The 17,574-nt window shown below is 51.9% G+C and overlaps 12 protein-coding genes across 12 annotated transcripts; 1 reads left to right on the top strand and 11 right to left on the bottom strand.

The window, feature by feature from the left end:
• Nucleotides 1-56: 56 nt before the first annotated feature.
• CKM354_001018200 (uncharacterized protein) lies at nt 57-1,663 on the bottom strand (the record flags this gene model as incomplete). Its single annotated transcript, XM_044805633.1, has 4 exons — nt 57-1,275; nt 1,327-1,457; nt 1,516-1,586; nt 1,642-1,663. 4 exons carry the CDS (start codon nt 1,661-1,663, stop codon nt 57-59), a joined length of 1,443 nt encoding a protein of 480 aa, XP_044661568.1.
• A 414-nt stretch (nt 1,664-2,077) lies between these two features.
• Nucleotides 2,078-2,951, bottom strand: CKM354_001018300 (uncharacterized protein; the record flags this gene model as incomplete). Its single annotated transcript, XM_044805634.1, has 2 exons — nt 2,078-2,299; nt 2,376-2,951. 2 exons carry the CDS (start codon nt 2,949-2,951, stop codon nt 2,078-2,080), a joined length of 798 nt encoding a protein of 265 aa, XP_044661569.1.
• Nucleotides 2,952-3,519: 568 nt separating this feature from the next.
• On the bottom strand, nt 3,520-4,524 carry CKM354_001018400 (uncharacterized protein; the record flags this gene model as incomplete). The annotated part of the gene is made up of 2 exons (XM_044805635.1): nt 3,520-4,323; nt 4,375-4,524. The coding sequence occupies 2 exons, from the start codon at nt 4,522-4,524 to the stop codon at nt 3,520-3,522; spliced, it is 954 nt and encodes a 317-aa protein (XP_044661570.1).
• Nucleotides 4,525-8,105: 3,581 nt separating this feature from the next.
• On the bottom strand, nt 8,106-8,726 carry CKM354_001018500 (uncharacterized protein; the record flags this gene model as incomplete). The annotated part of the gene is made up of 1 exon (XM_044805636.1): nt 8,106-8,726. One exon carries the CDS (start codon nt 8,724-8,726, stop codon nt 8,106-8,108), a length of 621 nt encoding a protein of 206 aa, XP_044661571.1.
• Nucleotides 8,727-9,254: 528 nt separating this feature from the next.
• On the bottom strand, nt 9,255-9,956 carry CKM354_001018600 (uncharacterized protein; the record flags this gene model as incomplete). Its single annotated transcript, XM_044805637.1, has 1 exon — nt 9,255-9,956. The coding sequence occupies one exon, from the start codon at nt 9,954-9,956 to the stop codon at nt 9,255-9,257; it is 702 nt and encodes a 233-aa protein (XP_044661572.1).
• A 282-nt stretch (nt 9,957-10,238) lies between these two features.
• Nucleotides 10,239-10,883, bottom strand: CKM354_001018700 (uncharacterized protein; the record flags this gene model as incomplete). The annotated part of the gene is made up of 2 exons (XM_044805638.1): nt 10,239-10,619; nt 10,743-10,883. 2 exons carry the CDS (start codon nt 10,881-10,883, stop codon nt 10,239-10,241), a joined length of 522 nt encoding a protein of 173 aa, XP_044661573.1.
• A 619-nt stretch (nt 10,884-11,502) lies between these two features.
• Nucleotides 11,503-12,093, bottom strand: CKM354_001018800 (uncharacterized protein; the record flags this gene model as incomplete). Its single annotated transcript, XM_044805639.1, has 1 exon — nt 11,503-12,093. One exon carries the CDS (start codon nt 12,091-12,093, stop codon nt 11,503-11,505), a length of 591 nt encoding a protein of 196 aa, XP_044661574.1.
• A 377-nt stretch (nt 12,094-12,470) lies between these two features.
• Nucleotides 12,471-13,232, bottom strand: CKM354_001018900 (uncharacterized protein; the record flags this gene model as incomplete). Its single annotated transcript, XM_044805640.1, has 1 exon — nt 12,471-13,232. One exon carries the CDS (start codon nt 13,230-13,232, stop codon nt 12,471-12,473), a length of 762 nt encoding a protein of 253 aa, XP_044661575.1.
• A 389-nt stretch (nt 13,233-13,621) lies between these two features.
• Nucleotides 13,622-14,245, bottom strand: CKM354_001019000 (uncharacterized protein; the record flags this gene model as incomplete). The annotated part of the gene is made up of 1 exon (XM_044805641.1): nt 13,622-14,245. The coding sequence occupies one exon, from the start codon at nt 14,243-14,245 to the stop codon at nt 13,622-13,624; it is 624 nt and encodes a 207-aa protein (XP_044661576.1).
• A 480-nt stretch (nt 14,246-14,725) lies between these two features.
• Nucleotides 14,726-15,041, bottom strand: CKM354_001019100 (uncharacterized protein; the record flags this gene model as incomplete). The annotated part of the gene is made up of 3 exons (XM_044805642.1): nt 14,726-14,751; nt 14,803-14,852; nt 14,917-15,041. The coding sequence occupies 3 exons, from the start codon at nt 15,039-15,041 to the stop codon at nt 14,726-14,728; spliced, it is 201 nt and encodes a 66-aa protein (XP_044661577.1).
• Nucleotides 15,042-15,289: 248 nt separating this feature from the next.
• On the top strand, nt 15,290-15,716 carry CKM354_001019200 (uncharacterized protein; the record flags this gene model as incomplete). The annotated part of the gene is made up of 2 exons (XM_044805643.1): nt 15,290-15,449; nt 15,523-15,716. The coding sequence occupies 2 exons, from the start codon at nt 15,290-15,292 to the stop codon at nt 15,714-15,716; spliced, it is 354 nt and encodes a 117-aa protein (XP_044661578.1).
• A 593-nt stretch (nt 15,717-16,309) lies between these two features.
• On the bottom strand, nt 16,310-17,488 carry CKM354_001019300 (co-chaperone SGT1; the record flags this gene model as incomplete). The annotated part of the gene is made up of 1 exon (XM_044805644.1): nt 16,310-17,488. The coding sequence occupies one exon, from the start codon at nt 17,486-17,488 to the stop codon at nt 16,310-16,312; it is 1,179 nt and encodes a 392-aa protein (XP_044661579.1).
• Nucleotides 17,489-17,574: the final 86 nt, after the last annotated feature.

Below are 17,574 nucleotides of genomic sequence, written 5' to 3' on the forward strand. Positions count from 1 at the left end.
GCCCAGTCTATGCTCTGCTCACACCCTTCACCTCTCTTTACATCCGCGCCACATTCTCAAGCCTTCCCATCAAAAAAACTCACAACAGCCCACTTCCCACTCCAAGCCCACTTCCTCTTATCCCCATCAACGCCTCCATCCTGCCCCTTCCTCAACTCCTCATCCTTCCCCTCCGGCAACCCAACCACAACATCCGCCTTACAAGTCCTCAAAGCCAGAACTCTGACCCCACTTCCAGCTCCCATCGGTCCAATCGCCTCACTGAATGGCGTAGTAGGATCCCACATTCCATCCGCAGTAAGTTTCCTATAATTCAGATCACCTTTGAAAACCACCAACTCCGAACTCTTCAAATCTTCGTATAATGCTGGCGCAGTACTGGGTAGACGCCAGTATGACCCGCCTTCTGTCCAGAAAGCATTTGGTCGGAGGACGATCTGGCCTTCTTGGTAGAGGTGAGACCAGTTTTGGAAGAGAGCTTGCAAATCTGCACCCTCCTTCTCAGAGATTGGTTGGGGTGTTACACCGCGTGCTTGATCGTCTTCAGAAGGAGTCTCGTAGAAGTGTTTCGCGTTCACAAGAACAGAAAGTAAATCTGCGAAATCTTTTGGTACGACGTCGGATACGAACCAGGGGATGTTTTTTGGGTGGAGGACGATGTGGGTTGCGAGGCCGGATTGGAGGAGGTAGCCGGCGAGGATGAGGTCGACGAAGAGTTCGAAGCCGGCGTTGTCGAGGACGATGTCGACTCTGCGTTCTTTGGCGCCGGAGGTTTGGGCTTGTTTGAGGATGGAGAAGGCTTTGTCAAAGTCATTCACGAGAATTTTGTCTTCGTTGGCTTTGCGGGCGTTGGAGCCTTGGAGTTTTTGGATGTCGTCGTAGCTTAGGTTTGTGAGGAGACTCAGGTCTGTTGCGTTGCCCCAAAGGCAAATTTCGGACATCTCGACGAAGAGCAATTTCTCCGCTTGAGTGCGTTCCTCTTCTGATGCTGTTGCGAGTGCAGATTTGTTCGACTCAAGCTGCTTTGTCAAGTCATTGTATCTGGCCGCGAGCTCAAGAACAGCAGGTCGAGAAGAGCGGAAAGTGGCTGTCTTCTGCTTTGAGAACACATCGTAGCTCTTCCAGTGCTTGGAAAGAGCGAAGATGGTTGCCATGCGGCGGTACAGGTAGCATTCGGCGTACAGCCAGGCGACATCGTGCCATTTGGGATTGCCTCGCTGTTCAAGTTCGTGGTTGTAGGCTGCGATGTCTGAGCCGCCATCATCGGTGAGGGGTCTGATACATGTCAGTGATGCTCATAGTGACCGTTTGTCATCTTGCACTCACGTTAGTTGTCGATTATGCTGCAGCTCATATTTTAGAGTTGCGAGCTCATTTGTGATTTTCTTGCCCTCTTCAAGCTTGGCTGGATCTGTCTCTTTCGACACAGCTTTGTGCACATCATCAATGGCTCCAGTCTGGTGAGGAATAGTGAGCTTGATACCCTGTCAGTCATTTCTGTCCATTGGTTCTTACCAGAATCACCGGCCATCGCTCTCTGGCAGAAGTCCAGGCGAAGGAGTTGGGATCTGCTGTTGAAGATTGCTCTGGTCTCGAAGTCAGGCACTTCCTCAGAAGGCAGAGCAGTTGCGTTACACTTACTAACTTTGGCGTCGGTCTCCATCTTCGGGGCTTGTCTATGTCTATGTTTGTACCTTTCTGCAAGTGACAACCAGAGTCGTCGAAATATTGAAGCCGACATCGGAATTCCCGTTTCGGTCTGCCGCTTGGTGGGGGTGGGGTGGGGTTTCCCCAATGATGACATTGAATTGCAAAAAGATGCAGCATTAGAAGTTGCAACCATTACATGGTAGCAGACATCTTCTCTGCATCAAACCAAAGAATTTTTCCCCCCTGTGCAGAAACCCTCTGATACGGTGCTGCTGCTCAGGTCGATTCTGAGGTTGCATGGCAAGGCGCAGAAAACACAGCTACTTTCGTTCTGACAATAACATCGCTTCATCCGCTACGAAACGACAGGCTACGCCATATGCACCCTAACGATCGCTCAGCAGGTCTCTCAAACCAAATTCACAGTCTAGGTCGATTCCACTCTATGCTGTTCCGTTCCAGTCAAAGGCGTCTCACTAAGTAGAGTCCCTATCTGCTCCCTCCCAAGACTTATCCCATCCTCGGAATCCAACAGCAACCTCTCAAGCAAATCGATCGTCCGCGCTGCGCAGCGTAAAGCTCTCTCCTGAGCACTTCTCTGGAAATCGACTCTTATGACGAAGGCGTTCCGTTCGAAACTTTGACTGCCCTATTCACATCCACGTCAGCGCCCAGTCACTCTCAGAGTCAAGAACCGCCTCCTGGCAATATGGAAGGTATCTCACCTCATGCATATGCACATCCCTCCCCCTAGCCCTCTCATCCTCCCCCATCATCTCCTCCCTCCTCCCTCCTTCCTCTCGTCCAAGCAAAATCGAAACCCTCCAATACAATCCCTCCAACCATATCCAATCCACACATCGACAGAACAAATCGCTCACATCTTCAATCCAATGCATACATTGAACCTTGAACTCTGGCGTCCAAGCTGGGAATTTCACAATGAAACCTCGCATGATGATGGGTAAAAGTTCGCGTCGGATTTGTTGGGAAGTGGAAGCGATGGCGTCGATGGCGAGTTGTTGCTCGGAGCGGTAGTCGAGGGGTGAGAGAGGCCATGCGAGGCGGAATTGTAGGCGGCCGGAGTGTAGGCGGACGAGGGAGGAGCCGATGAGGTTGGAGGTTGCGTGGGAGTAGATTTGGAGGCGGAGTTCGGGTGGGAGGGTGAGCAGGGTGGGTGGTTGTGGTGGTTTTGGTTTGGTTGTGTTGTTCGACGAGTTGTCTGGTTGCAGTGGTTGGTCGTTGTCTTCTGCTTGTAAGTCGACCTTTGAAAGCGTTGTCGCTAGATCAGAGGGATCCATGATTGTGACTGCTCCGCTAGATAGACTTGATAGTAGCGATAGCGATAGTATCTTTAGAGAGTGTTGTATGCTGAGTAGCAGGTTTGCAGCTTGGTAAAGAGAGTATGGTATGCTGCAAGTCAACATAGAGTTCGAGGATGTAAACAGTCAACTACCACGCACGACACGTTAGTCAGGAACAGACTTCGGTACCTGATAGTCCTTGCCTCGTCGGTCTAGCTTTAGGCGTGGCAGGTTCGAAGCCATGGTCCTAAATTCCATGGTCTGTCCAGGCGGCGTGTGTTAGTACCGCAGTGACCGTTCCCAGTCACGCATGACCTTTCGTGATCATGCGAGAAACGCCGCACAAACATTCATGCTGGGCGAATGGTATGTAGTAAGTCAATGCGTCCAGAGCTCAGTGCCATGCATCTGGATCTTGCGTGCACATGGGATAACATTGGTCCCTTTCATACATTCGCTCGAATAAGGTTCATGGTCGCTTCAAGACCGGTCAACGTAGTCTTTCATTCTGCCGTGCACTTCATGATACTCGTGTCATTCCTCAAGCCACTGCCATCCGTCTCCACTATCGCAACGCATTGTAGTTCGCTTCCGGGAACTGGAGGTGGCCGTTCGGGTTCGCTGGATCATAGCCTGTCGGGCTCAGAGCAGACGGTGCCATGTGGTCGTCATAGCTCGCCGGCGCATAGGCGGTCTGCGTAGTCGAGTGATAGCTCGTTCTCCTTCCAGGATGTGCCATTCCGTCGGCGTCTGTGTGCGAGTATGTGTCCGAATCTCCTCTTCTGTGACCTCCTGTTCCAAGCAAGCCTTCTCTGTCTGCGGTCGGTGCAGTCTGCCCAAGCCCAAACCTGTCGGTATTGTTGCCATTCAAGTCTTCGGTGTCCGTTGACCACGGGTCTGCTGTCTTGTCCGTGATCGAATCCGAATCTCTTGCACTTCCCGCTGGGTTCCTCTTGAACTCATTGATGGGTACAGCGCCTGTTTTCTTGTGCTGCTTGATGGCGTAAATCGCAATCGCAGCTGTGAGTGCAAAGAGCAGGAACATCACGACTCCCAGCCCGACAGTGGCTTTGCTGACGTTGCATTTGCTGACACTGCCATATGCGAATGACTTGCAAGATCCGTCTTTGATCACTTCGTCGGCGCGTTTGGGTGTGTCCGTGTTCGAGTCGGATTTCGTGTCGGTCTTTGTCTTGCCCTTTGAGATTGCTTGGCCGTTCCATACTGCTACAGCAATGGCAGCGGCGAACCATAAGATGGCGAAGAGGACGTCAACGGTTGCGATTGCCCAGACATTGTTGAAGCGCCAGGCACGCGACCACATTGGTACCATAACCTGATAGATTACTGCTGGGATCGTGAAGAAGCACTACCGTCTGGTCAGCCAGTCCCGTACACATCTGTCGAGATTTGTGCGTACCAGTGCAAAGTAGAAAGCAGTCTGCCCACCATATCCGCCCGACTTGGTCATGACAGCCAAAGTGAGGCATCCTGCCACAAAGACTAGCACACTCTGGAACAGGTGAGTACCTGCCTTCACCCGCTGAAGCTTCGTCTGTGGTATCCGCATTTTGATGTTCGAGTTGCTCGAGGCAGCAACGTAGCAAACTTTGAAAGAGCAGTTAGAACTGCAGAAGAGGCAGGCAATGGAACTCGCTCTTCTATAAGGCTACTGTCTCAGACATAAGCAGTAAACAATTCGAGACAGATACGGCGCCTCGGACAGGGGAGCACTTCTCAGCTTGCGTGGCTCGAAGGCTTGTTGCTGAGCCACTTTCGTCCCGAATGCTGCGATGGGGCTGTGGATCCTCTGCTTTCGTCCTCGGAATGAATGCCAGGTGCAGTTCTGTTCACGGAGGCTTTGGTGAATATTTGGTATCGGCGATATTCGATGTGGCCATGATGAAGAGGCCGCCGGCGCGTGCGAAGTGGTGACGCTCGAAAAGTCGCGCTGTTGTGGAGATGTCGTGAAGAGCAACCACCCAGACATGGGTCGCGGCCCGCCAAACTTCGACCAGGATGATGGCGTCGACCTCACCTGCTGTTTCTCCAGCACCGACTTCTTGCTGCCACCAACATCATCTATATCGGGTCTTGTTCTACCCGCCGCCGAGCTAGGATCTTCAATTGGCATGCTTCGCCTTCGTGGCGCGTGTCTTCTCACACAAGAGGATCCTGAGGCATCACCCAATGGAAGAAGAAGTCTTGTCAGGCAGTCAACAAGCACCTGGACATCAGCTCACTCCATGCAGCTCCTGTCAAATGCAAGACTGCCAAGCCGAAATGGATCTTCAGCCAGGAGTACTGCGCTCCAATTGTTTCACCAGAAGACGCCACAAGCATAGGAAGGCATGAAATTCAACCGATCGAGGCGCCTGTTTTTCGCCTACTGCTGCGGGAAGGCCGGGAGCATGTCATTCTGGAATCATGCTTCGCGCAGTGGATGAGGTAGAGGCGCTTCCTTGGCTTCGCGGACCAGCTCGACGTCGGAGGTGACCAGGTTTTGGCGATCGTGCACGCCAATATCTCGTGCAGTTCTGGGTGCTGCCGAACCTCCCTTCGACTGCCTTTTCCGTGGTTGCGGCTCGTTACGTTGCGCCTCCGTTTGTTGTGTCTGCAGCGAGCATTTTAGCTGTGGTGAGTGGTGGGTAGTCAGTGAGCAGCACCAATCGCGAGCTGCATTCCACTCTTCGCGTCGCACCGCCTCTGGAATGTAGTTCATGCAACCACTTCCCAAATTTCACCTATCAGGGTAAGCACATTTCGACGCGATGGCTGGTAAAGGAACCACAACGCGACCAACCACTATGCCGACCATATGCAGCATGAGACCGCTGTCTACTGCATTTGCCTAGCTTACACCTCATCCACAGCATCATTACCAGCAGCAGTCATAAACCGGCGCAGCAAGATCACAAACAACATCTTTCCGGCAGTGAAGAATCACGATCTTTCGGTCATCATTGCGGACTTTGCTGGGTGGCCTCGGCCATGGGCGTATCAGAGTCACGCGATTTGCAACAACTACAACCGGCACGAGCGCAAAGGAACCAGCTTGGACGGATCACGATTGTTGTCTGTCAAAATGCACTCCTGTGGGCGGCATTGTATGTCGTCGCAAGCACAATCTTCCTCCTGGTCATCGGAGCTATAGACACACAAGCGATTCCTTCTGCGGTAATGTATCTGGTGGCAGTAAGGGATACTTCGCATGGGCCGCTGGATGGAAATTCTGACATATGCTACAGGGCATCTTATCATTATTCTACCTTCTTCTGCAAAACATCGCAACTCACCTACGGACAAGAGCCCGGAACATGATCGATGGGGAACGAGTCGATGGCTATCAGTCACTTGCTGCGCACACCTTGCCAATACTAGTCACGATATGGACAATAGCCAGTGGGCTGTGCATTACGCTTACTGCGGCGAGACAACCTCTGTGCACTCTTGGGACCAGCTCACGGAATATGAATTCGGTGGACCATGGCCACGTGTGCATCATCAACCGAGTTGCCATACTGGCAGGCCTTGTCGGCATGTGAGTCGATACGCTGCGAATCGAGCGTCTGTACTCATGCTGATGGTTTTGTCAGGATTGCTACGCTGATTCTCATCCTGCTCGTGCGGCGAGTAAGCGGAGCGAATGGATGTCATTTGCTCGGAATAGTGCCAGAACACAAACTGCTACCTCTTTTCCTGGCCCACAGGGAGCGAGCGCTTCGAACCATGCCATCCGAAATGTCATTCAAGTGCCGCTCATCAACTTCGATTTCGTCCAAAGCGATGGTCTCGAGAGAAGCAGAGCATGAACCTATGCCGGTCGTTACCGAACCATGGCTGCCGCCGAGGCCAACGAAACCGGATATCAGTTGCAGCAAAGCTGCCATACCTCCCTCGCTCTTGCATGCACGACCATCGATGTCCTCGATACGGTCGCATACAAGCTTACACCTACCACCGCCACCAGCCTCACCTCTACCACCTCTACCAGCTTATCTTCCCAATCGTTTGCATGCCGGCAGCACAATGCACCGAGCTATATATCCGCCTCGCTCATTTTCTCGTCCTGTACCTGTCAGGCCTAGTCGAAGCGACGATACACTCGATCTACTACCGCCACCACCAGTAGCGCTTTCCTCCGCCAACCTGGCCGTCCTCTCGCGAAGACGAGCATCCTTGTCAAGCATCTACAGTCGCGACACAACAGGCGAATCTCAAGTCTTACCCAAGGCAAACCCCTTACCTTCGCTCACCTCGAGCAGTCGGAGCTCTAGCTCAGGCAGCGTATTGACAATTCAGCATAGCCCCGTGAATGCAGTACCTCTGCACGACCAACCACGATCAAAAATGAGTTTCGACTCGTCTACCGGTAGCGCTGCAAACACGCGTTCCCTCAGCAGCGAATGTAATACAGTACTCACTTTCGAGCCTGTGGCACCTTTGCAGATTAGGAAATCGACAGTGCCCCCTCAGAATGCTTCGGAACAGAAATTGAGACACTACGCGGAGAGTCAAAGTCGGATTCGACAGACAAGTTATACCCCGTTGATGCAGAGTGGTGTGAGGTGTCCTGAGAGGTTTCGATTTGAGTAGAGGTGGTGCAGTGTGGTCTCATGATGGGAGAAGGGATGATTGATATTTTGTTCAAAGTTTACTGCTCATAGGGTGCGATGAATGCAGATAAGCAGGCTATTTTTCTACACGCTTCCATGTCTCAAACAGCTTTTTGTAGCGCTAGTCCGCCGCTTCTCTCGACGAAAGAGCAGTGACGTTGTTGAATTTTCGGAGAAAGAGCTTGTATTTTGCGATCGGCTATACCTAGAGAACTCGGATTTCCGACAATCCCGCATACCATGCTGCTGGCATTGCAACCTCTTGGAAGCTGAGGAGATGCTATGTTCTCCTAGAAAGGTATGCTTCTGGCAATTCGCTTTTTGAAATAAGGTCTGAGCACGCAGGGTCTCAGTCAGTCTCGACATACGTGTATGAACAAGCTAATTTTCAATCCTCGGCACGCCATCATTACGTGTTGCTAACTGTAGTGATCTCTGGGAGTTTGGAAGTCTCCATCTTCGCAGACAAAAGTGTGCTTCACAGCGATTCAATGTGTTTCAGGCCACCCATCCAAGGTACCACTGGGTTATTCCTTCATCGACGAACGACCATTTCCGAAGTAACGTGGACGTCAAGGCCCAAGTCTTCGAAAAGCTTAGTTGACTTCGTCTCCTGCTCCCGACGGTATACCTCCAGATTTGTGCCCGCTGGAAGGTTCGCAAACAGCCAGCTCGCCCACAGATCAAACACCAGATGGATGTGAATGGTGCACTTGAGCCTGTTCTGTCTCTCTGCTTTCCCTCCATAGCCATAAACCAGCAGCACTTCCGCCAGAACCTGCCACATTGATTCGCAATCAGGCGCGCGACAGTTCGAGCCGCACACGATAAGTAAGTTCTGGATGGCAGCGCGATTCTTCTCGCTCGTAGAATGGAGCCATAGTTCAATCTCCCACACTCGGTCGGCGATATCCCATCGGGTTTCTCTCCAGGATTCTGCTGGAATGACCTCGAAGACGAACTCGTTGCAGTGGTAGAACATCGTCAGACTCTCGTCGCGGATTTGGCGACAAACGCGGGTGATCGGTGGTTGAATAGCTTTGTGGTATCCAGGAGATCGGGCGCAGACAGTCAGAGGCTTATTGTCTGAGACCACTAGTCGATAGATCTTGTTTCGCAGCTCGGCGGGGAGTTTCTCGAGTGGCGAGTTCTCCATGGTGTTAAGAGGCAACGGCAATGGTTGAGAAGGAGACGCCCAAGACGGTGGTCAGGAATCAGCACGTAGGACTCGTTGTAGCGAGCTAAGGCTTGAGGGCAAGCTGAACGATATCTAGGGCCTTTGATGGGGCTGGTTCAGTAGAGCACGAAGGTGACAGTTGGGATGAGGTTAGGAGAATTTTCGTAAATGCCTCTGTCTAATATGGAAGATTCATGTCGCCAAAGGTGAATCGCCGGGCCGAGCAGCGCGATTCACTCATGTGCCTCCAGTGATTGTGCCAAGACCTTTCTCGCGACGCCCAAAGTACTCGTCCTGTGTCCATATCGTCCTCCATGAACGACTGATGATCTCGTAAATTTTCGACCCTAGCCCATCGGAGCTTCTCGTTGTAATGTTTAACAAAGTCTCATGTAGCGGACGCGTATCAGCTTCATGTATTCTTTCCGGCTACCAGAATGTGAAACATTGGCATGGCTCGTACAGCCAATCCTTGGGGCTGCGCAAATGCTGCTCGATCCAACACCTTTACTGTTCTTCATGGACTCGAGCGCTCAATAAGTCCAGCATGCCTTGACAGTTCCCGCATCTCTCAAAGTGCAGAGATGGCAGGAACTGGAGATCGGCTTCGACATTCAACCCAAGATCACTGAAGAACCGCCGCGTATACTCCTTCTCGCCCTGTATGAACGCGGGAATCTGCGGACCGGTGTAGCACATTCTCCAGAGATACTCATAATCCGCATAATCAGTGGCCTCGCTGATATTGTGCACGACCGCATCGAGCTTCTGATTTTGACCTTCGCGAGCATAGCCACATTGCTTTAACGCCTGAGCGAGCGGTCGCCAATCTGTGTACTCAGCATCCTCGATTTCAGGCTTGCAGATGACGAGTTTTGAGTGTCTGATTGTGTCATGATGCTTCTGGCTCGTACATTGTAACCATGCTGAAACTTCCTTCGTTCTCTGGTGGATGCTGTCGGACTCGACATAGTCTCCCCAAAACATGGTTGTGATGAGCTCCATGACGAAGGTGTTGGCGTGATAGAACATTCCAAGTGATTCTTCGCGGATCTGGCGACAGGTACGAGTAAGGGCTGGCTGTACGGCGCTTAGTTCGGGTGCCGAGTGGTTCTTGCAGACGACCAGAGGCTTCTCGGCTGAGACTACTAAACGGTAGACCTCATTTCGCAGTTCGGCGGAGAGCTTTCCCAAGGGCGAGTTGTCCATAGTGTCGGGAGGCAGTGGTTCGGTCGAGGAAAGGAGAGGTTGATGGGATTTGGTCTGGTCTGAGAGCAGGCGGGATAGTTTCTGAAATCTTTGCTGATGTCTGTGGCGAGCTGTAATGACAATGATGTGGACTCAAGTGAGAAGGTTCGTGGAAGGAAAGTACTTGATATGGGGAGCTCGAGCTGCGGGCGGGTGAATGACCGGGTAGGTGGCACGACTCAGTCATCATTCTCAGACGACTGTGACTAAATCGAATGCCTTATAACTAAGGTTGCAACCCTTTTAAAGGTCCACTCGACGATCTCGTTCGTCGTACATTGTTTCCCAGGTGACCTCGTCAACTTCCATGCCCAGCCTCTCGAAGAACTTCCTCGCCGTCTCTTTCCGCTGCAGGCGTTCTGTGCCAACATCAGGCAAGAAGCGCATGCTCTGGTCTTTCTCGCTCAGCCAACAAGCCATGCGCACCGTCACTTTTAGTCGGCGATTCTCATGCGCACCACCGAAACCATACGTCTGCAAGCCATTGAGCAGACTCATTTTCCAATCTCCTATCCAGCCACAATTGCCCATTGCAGGTACCCAGACTACAAGTCCCATCTTTGATATAGCCTCGTGGTACTTGTTCGTGCTGATGAAGCGTAGCCAGTTCTTGAGATCATACGCCTTCGAGCCCATTGTGTAAGCGCAGAATACGTTGCTCGCGCAATTCACACACTTCATCTCCATTGCGAAAGTGTTGGAGCAGTAAAACATCTAGATAGTCTCCAGGCGGATTTGCTTGCAGACACGGGTGAGTGGCGGCTGCGCAGCGGTTGGACCGTGGGCGGATGTGCCACCAATGGCCAGAGGTGTATCGGATTTGAGCGCCAGTTGCCAGATCTCGTTGCGCAATTCGGCGGAGAGATTGTTGAAAGGCGAATTCTCCATCGCAGCTGCAATTTGGCGATGTAAATGCAGCTTAAGAGGCGTGGTGGTGTTGATGTTGTTGTTGTGGCAACGCTGCGAAAATGAAAAGGAAAGAGTTCAGTGCGAGAGAAAGTGCGCCCAAGCTTCAGTATTTCATGTGACTAGAAGTGCAAACACTCGCTACATGTCTCACTTATCACATTACGGCTTCGTCTATCTTCCCCATCACTGCAGCTTATCGAGACATGCTCCCAAAAGTTGTCTTCATCCTCTAACTAATCAAGATTCCCAATGAAACAACGATTGCCAGGACGCCTGGAGGACTACCAACCACCCCTGTCCGGCCCTGAGAATGTTCAAGCCAGGCTAAGTCACACTGGTCAAGTACACGACGACTTTCATGTTCCCTTTGACTACGATGTCCACCTTCGCATCAACCTCAACGAGTCCCAGTCATCCTACTGTTTGAATTGATAAAATCCAGTTACTTCTACTGTGCGAATGGTTCCTGTCATTGGACGAGACTGTCACAGGGTCCATATTTTGGTCAGTAAGGCCGAATCCATGCAGTGAGATCGTTCCCCAATTGCACTGGCTTGGGAGTGAACATCGATGTTACGACCACCGAACATGCTATCATTCAGCACCAGCTCCCGTCCATTTTCTCCCAAACGACCTCAACCTCAAATTCGAGGCTATCGAAGAACGCCTTCGTCTCCCTCTTGCGCCTCTCACGGTAGTCTTTGAAGTCACCGGTTGTTGCACGCAGGCATGCGATCACGTTCATCCTAGGGTTCGCGCCATCTTCAACCAAACCGAATCGTTCCAGCGCCTGCTTCAAGGCTTCCAAATCATCCTCGGCGTCTTCGAAGTAGCAGTAGTCAGGTAGGGTCATCACAAGCCGAAGATCCTGGACATTGGCGAGGTTCTTGGAAGTTGTGCACTGGAGCCAATGCTCAATTTTGTCAATTTTGTCAAGGACCCATCTGTCGGGGTCGGGAGTCCAGTGCGTGTGCGCCGATATTTCTGCGACAAAGGTATTGCAGTGGTAGAACATTTGTAGGTTTTCTTCGCGGATTTGGCTGCAGACTCGAGTTATTGGTGGCTGTCTGGCTTTACGGAGTTCGGAGGGCCCGGAGCAAATCGCCAGTGATCTGTCGGCTGAGAGTACGCGCTTGTAGATGTCGTTCCGTAGTTCTGCGGAGAGCTTGCCGAAGAGTGAGTTCTCCATGGCGGCGAGAAAAGTGGGCTTGATCACGAGAGGCTTGCTGAGCTGAGTTGGATGGCTTGAATGCCTTTTGCCTAAATCGAGCCTTGGTGGGCAGTGCTGCGATGGGGTGATACTATTGAGATGTTAGTGCGAAGGTAAGCAAAGTAGACAGATTAGTATTGGAGAAGAAAACTAGGTCCTGGAGAATCCTACAGCGCAAGTGATGTGCGAAAGTGAATGACTTTTCTTCGACTGCATAATCTCTTTGTTCCGGCTGTTAGTGCAGTGTTCTGCAAGAGAAAATTCTCGGCTCCCAGTTGTTCGCTCCACCAGTATGATCATTCACACAGCTCATCCTACCAGGGCTAAGGGCCTGCCTCTCTGTAATCGTGACACATTCATTGCGGCTCCTGCAAAGGGGCACGACAGTGACTGCAGTTACTCACATCGTGAGACCACATCTTCTTCCAAGTTACCTCGACCTCTAGACCTTGCTCTTCGAAGAACTTTCTCGCATTTGTCTTCATTTCCATGCAACGCTCGTCGGCAGACCCTCCGTATACCCATAACAGCTCATCATCAGTGGTGTACTCAGAGACCAGGTGTACAGTCACTTTCAGTTTCTGCTGCCCTTCGATTCCACCATAACCACACTCTCTCAACTTCTTCACCAGAGTTTTGATGTTGTATGTTCCGACGTGTTCCTCCTCATAGTGGTCCCAATCGTCTGCATACGTAGAGACCATGACTTTTACTTTCTTGATGATATCGTGATGCTTTTGGCTGGTACATTCTAGCCATTCTGAGGCCTCATACGTTCTTCTCTCGAGTATTTCGCGCTGGCTGCAAGGTACCGGCATGTCATATTCGCCCCAGGTCTCATATTCGGGTTCGTAGGGGAAGTTCCACAATATATAGTCATCCCAGTCCCATAACCGGGACGAAATCATTTCAATAACAAAAGTGTTGCAGTAGTAGAACAGTTCGAGGGCTTCGGCGCGGATCTGCCGACAGACGCGGGTAAGAGGCGGCTGTATCGCCGTCGAGTCAGGATTGGGATGTTCGCTGCATATTACTAGAGGCTTATCCTGTGCAAGCACGAGTTCGTAAATCTCGTTGCGCAGTTCGGCAGAAAGCTTGTTGAGCGACGAGTTCTCCATGTTGATAGCGGTCGGCGATGCGGTCGAACAGATAAATGCGGACTCGAGTGGCCTTGATAATGAGTTGATGCGGGGTTGATGAGGCGAGTGCTCTCTGATGGAACCCAGCTCTGAGGGCGCGGCGTTGAATTGGAGGTGTTGCTATCGAGATTCAGGTAAGAAGGTAAGTGAAGAAGTGCGCACAAGCTTGGAGTCTAAAGAAAGGGGACCGCTTACTGCAAACGCCACCTCAATACAAACGCTTATTTGAGTAACAAAGTCAACAGTCGATCAAATGCGCAGAAGCACCACAAGGTCGTCTGGCTCCGAATGCACCCCCTTTACGAAGCCCACGGCTATCCACTACCCTGTCTCTCCAGTCCCTGCGACTTCTCGCCAACTGCACATCTTCAAGTCGTCCGGCCCGATGCCCACACCATCTCAATCCCCAGACCTTCAGCTTCGAAGAACTCCACCGCGTCCTTCTCCTTTTGCTCAGCGTACGCAGCGGCCTCACCTGCTGAGCCCGAGCGTGACATCCAATCGAACATGTCTTTATTCAGGCGCACAGTCACTTTCAGTTTCTGCTCCTCCTCATGCTTGCCATGATAGCGGAAGCTTTCCAGTACCTCCATCAAAGCTCGCCAGTCTGGCGAATCTCTGCTTTCGATCAAGGACATGTCGATCGTCAGATGCAGATCGCGGATCGAAGCATGATGCTTGCGCTCCAGCCCAAAAAGCCAAGCCACTACTTCCTTCTGCTCGCGCGCGAGGTTTGGGCTTGCCCCGGTTGCGCAAGGTCCGCAGACCTCGATGAGGAATGTGTTGGTATGATAGAACATCGTGAGAGTCTCCTTGCGAACCTGGCGGCAGACCTTCGTGAGCGCTGGCTGAATTCCCGTTGGCGCGCGTGAAGTTCCACCTGGGTATACAAGCTTGGAGCAGATGGTGAGTGGCTTGTCAGCTGTGAGGGCCAGCTCGTAGATTTCGTTGCGCAATTCCGACGAGAGTCGACCGAGGGGTGAGTTCTCCATTGGAGCTATGGCGTGCGGGAAGCGATCTGGTCGAGTCTGGTCCAGTGCGCGGTCTTTCACGCGCACACTGATGTATGCAGAGTTCTTCGTTCGGGGTGAAGTAACGAATGGGTAACCGGTTGTAATTACTTTGCTGTCGAGTATTGCCTGTGAAACAGCAAGGTAGTGTGTGACCAAAGGTGAAACTTGGTGCACTGGTGAAAATAAAGCAAAACATTTATCGGAGAAACTTGCCGCTGTACCTTAGTCTTGGCAGTGAGACACGAAGTGAAGCAGACGCCCTGAGCACTGCACTGTCCACCATAGTTCTCGCTCATAATCGCGTATCAATTGCTTACAGGCTGCATTCATAGGACACTTCCTGACGAGGCATGAGCATCCCACGCAATTGTGCACCACATCCCAGCTTTTCCAGTCGAACGCCAAAACTCCATCGCTAATCCCACACAGCGAGATCGTATCATCTCTTCAGGTCTCCGTCTATTGTCCGAGCACAGTCTTATCCTCTGTTCCATTGTCAGCAGCGTCCTTTGTTCCTCCATCTATTTTGTACTCACTCTGCTGAGTCAGGAGCAGACCGTAACGCTTCTTCAAGGTGACTCTGTGTCTATGAGTCGCATCAGCATCGCGTCTCGCGTCATTGATGTCGCGCCCAAGCGATTTCTGCATACCTCGAGTACTTGTCATCTGGTGAAAATCTGGCTGGATGCGCAGACTTCGTTACTTCGCTACCGACGACCTTCTTCAAGGTGTAGACGCGCTTGCCATTGGCATCGAGAGTGTACATGAGATGCATAGTGACTGCTTTCGTAGTTTTGTCGCGTGGGAATGTTCGTTCGGTCTGCGGTGTTGAGGTGCTGTCGCAATTGCTGTCGTCGCAAAAAGTTAGAAGTGAAGCTCAAGAAATCTCGAGGAGAGCTAGGATCTTGGCTCTGCCCGTCGGCCCGACTATTCCTCCGGCGTTCATGAACAGCTCGCAACTACGCAACTTCACCCTGCCTTCGTTCCATTGCGCTGCACACAACACAAGCGTCGCTGAACAAGATGCACTTCCAATCGATCCTCGGAGCTCTTTTGCTACTCGTCGCTCCCGGCATGTCACAATTCTTCAACTTCGGCAACATGTTCGGCCAGCAACAACAACATCAAGAGCCACAGAACATGGGCAGCGACAGCGACTGGTACCAGCAGAATTACGAAGGAGGTAAGCGCATTCGAGCCTACACGATTCGACTCTCTGGTCTGGCAGATGTTCCAGACTGACCGCTTTCTTCCAGCCCGCTGCGACAAATACCTCTGCCCGCACACCCTCTCCTGCGTCCACTTCCCACACCACTGTCCCTGCGCATTTCCCAAGACCGAGGACAAGATCGAGTTCGGAGAAGGCAGTATGGCTTGCGTTAGCAAAGGCGGATTCAAGGAAGGCGAGTCGCTGAGGAAGATCGAATTGGCGAGGAAAGGACTGTTATAAAAGTGTGATTAGGCGAAGGCGTTTTGGAGAGCACTAGATGGGGAAGCATTGTATCACGATACCCAGAATCTGAAATGACATGAGATTTTGCATCTTTCGTCTCCAGCGTTCTGGTTCCAGGGAAAAACTACCTCAAGCACATCATGGGCTTATGTGGTCACACCGAGACTGGGACATCCGCCGCGAACAAGGCTACAAAGGGCACGAGTGACTTGTTAGTCGCATTCAACGCTCTGGCGCAGGACGATACGATCGTCCGCGGCTCGATGGATCTCTCGTGAGTCAATGCCGCTCTGGGAGTCAGGTGCAACAACTCGGCCTCCCACTGGGCTGAAATACGTGCTTCTACCTGCATCATGAAAATGAATGTCATTACTGTGAATGACCGACCGATATTTCCCGACCCTTACGCCATGCTAGAACGCTCTTCATCCTGATTCCGTGTCCGTGTCTGCGTCGACTTCATGCCAAATGCAATCACTCTTGTCATCCTCGCTTTCCTCACAACACGTGATCACGCCCAACTCAAGCATTTCATCAATGCCTTCAGAAGGCTGTTCGTTGCCGATTGGTACTCCGCCATCGTGTTGCTCCTACTTCCACGGCTTGGCCTCCATACCATCGGGTGGGGTAGTCTCAACCGGGCCCTTGGACACTTCTTCCCAGTTGGTGGACAGAGCAGTGCCGTTAGACTCAGTGTACGACTTCATCATGGCACGCTGCGCCTCTGGACTGGCTCCCTTGAAGAGTTTCTTGAAGAAATGGTTGGCCTCGTCTCCGCCTTCATAGTCGTCATCATCTTCGACCGCGCCAGGCTTCTCACTCTTCGGCATTGCCTCCTTTGCAACCTTGTCCCAATCCTTTGGTCCTTTCTTTGACGAGGTCGGGTAGGACGGACCCTTAGGAGGTTCCGACAAGACTGCGTGCCTAACAGCCTCGTCGGCGTTGTTATCGCCGCCAGCGACACTGTCAGCTTTGGGAGCGTCCTTTTGCGGCTCATCGCTTTCCAGCTTCCGCCATTTAACACCTGGCTGTGCTTTGGTGAGAATGATTTCGACCTTGCTAGGGAGGACGCGTGTTATGCTCCTCTCTGGATTGATTGGTGCGAAGAGTGGCTCGATATGAAGGTCATAGCTCGAATTTGAGCCTGTAGGGAAGGTGACACTGAATGCGCGCTCCTCAAAATGAACGACACATTGGCTCTTTGGTACACCCTTTGCCATGAGGGTGAAGTAGATGTTCTCAGTGTTCTGATACCAATCGTAGCGAACCTTGTCTGCTGGCGTCTGCTCGGGGGCAACAGCGGCTGCAGGAGGTACAACTATGCCTGCCGGTCTTGCTGCTGGTTTGCTAGGTATCTCAGCAATGGTAAGCTTTCGCTTGTCGTCGTATTCGTCGAGCTTGGCCAGATCCATCTTGGTCTTGTTAATCCACATTTCGGCCTGCTTATGCTTCTCGTCACGCTGCTTGACCAGATCGAGGATGAATTGAGCATCACCTAGGCGGCCAAGCTTGTAGAGCGCTACTCCACGACGAAATTGAGCTTCTGTTATGAGCTCTTTCCTCGCACGTGAAATTGCGTTCAGTACTCCCTGCTCGGCATCCGCAAGAGCCGCATCAAAGCTCCCCGCTCTCTGGTAGGCCATGGAGCGTTGTATGTAAAAGTCTGGTGAAGTTGGGGATTCCTCGATCGCGGCAGTGTAGTCCTGGATGGCTTCTTCATACTTTCCAGCTTCCAGGGCTTTTCTGCCACGCGCGGCACTGGCAGCCATGATTGCACAAGATTTTGATGTAAGGATCTCTTGGTACTATCTGTAGAAGTGAGACTGGTATCTTTTCGCTTCTCGTCTCAGTGCTT

Source organism: Cercospora kikuchii (genome assembly GCF_019650295.1).
Source record: "Cercospora kikuchii DNA, contig_00007, whole genome shotgun sequence".
NCBI lineage: Eukaryota > Fungi > Ascomycota > Dothideomycetes > Mycosphaerellales > Mycosphaerellaceae > Cercospora > Cercospora kikuchii.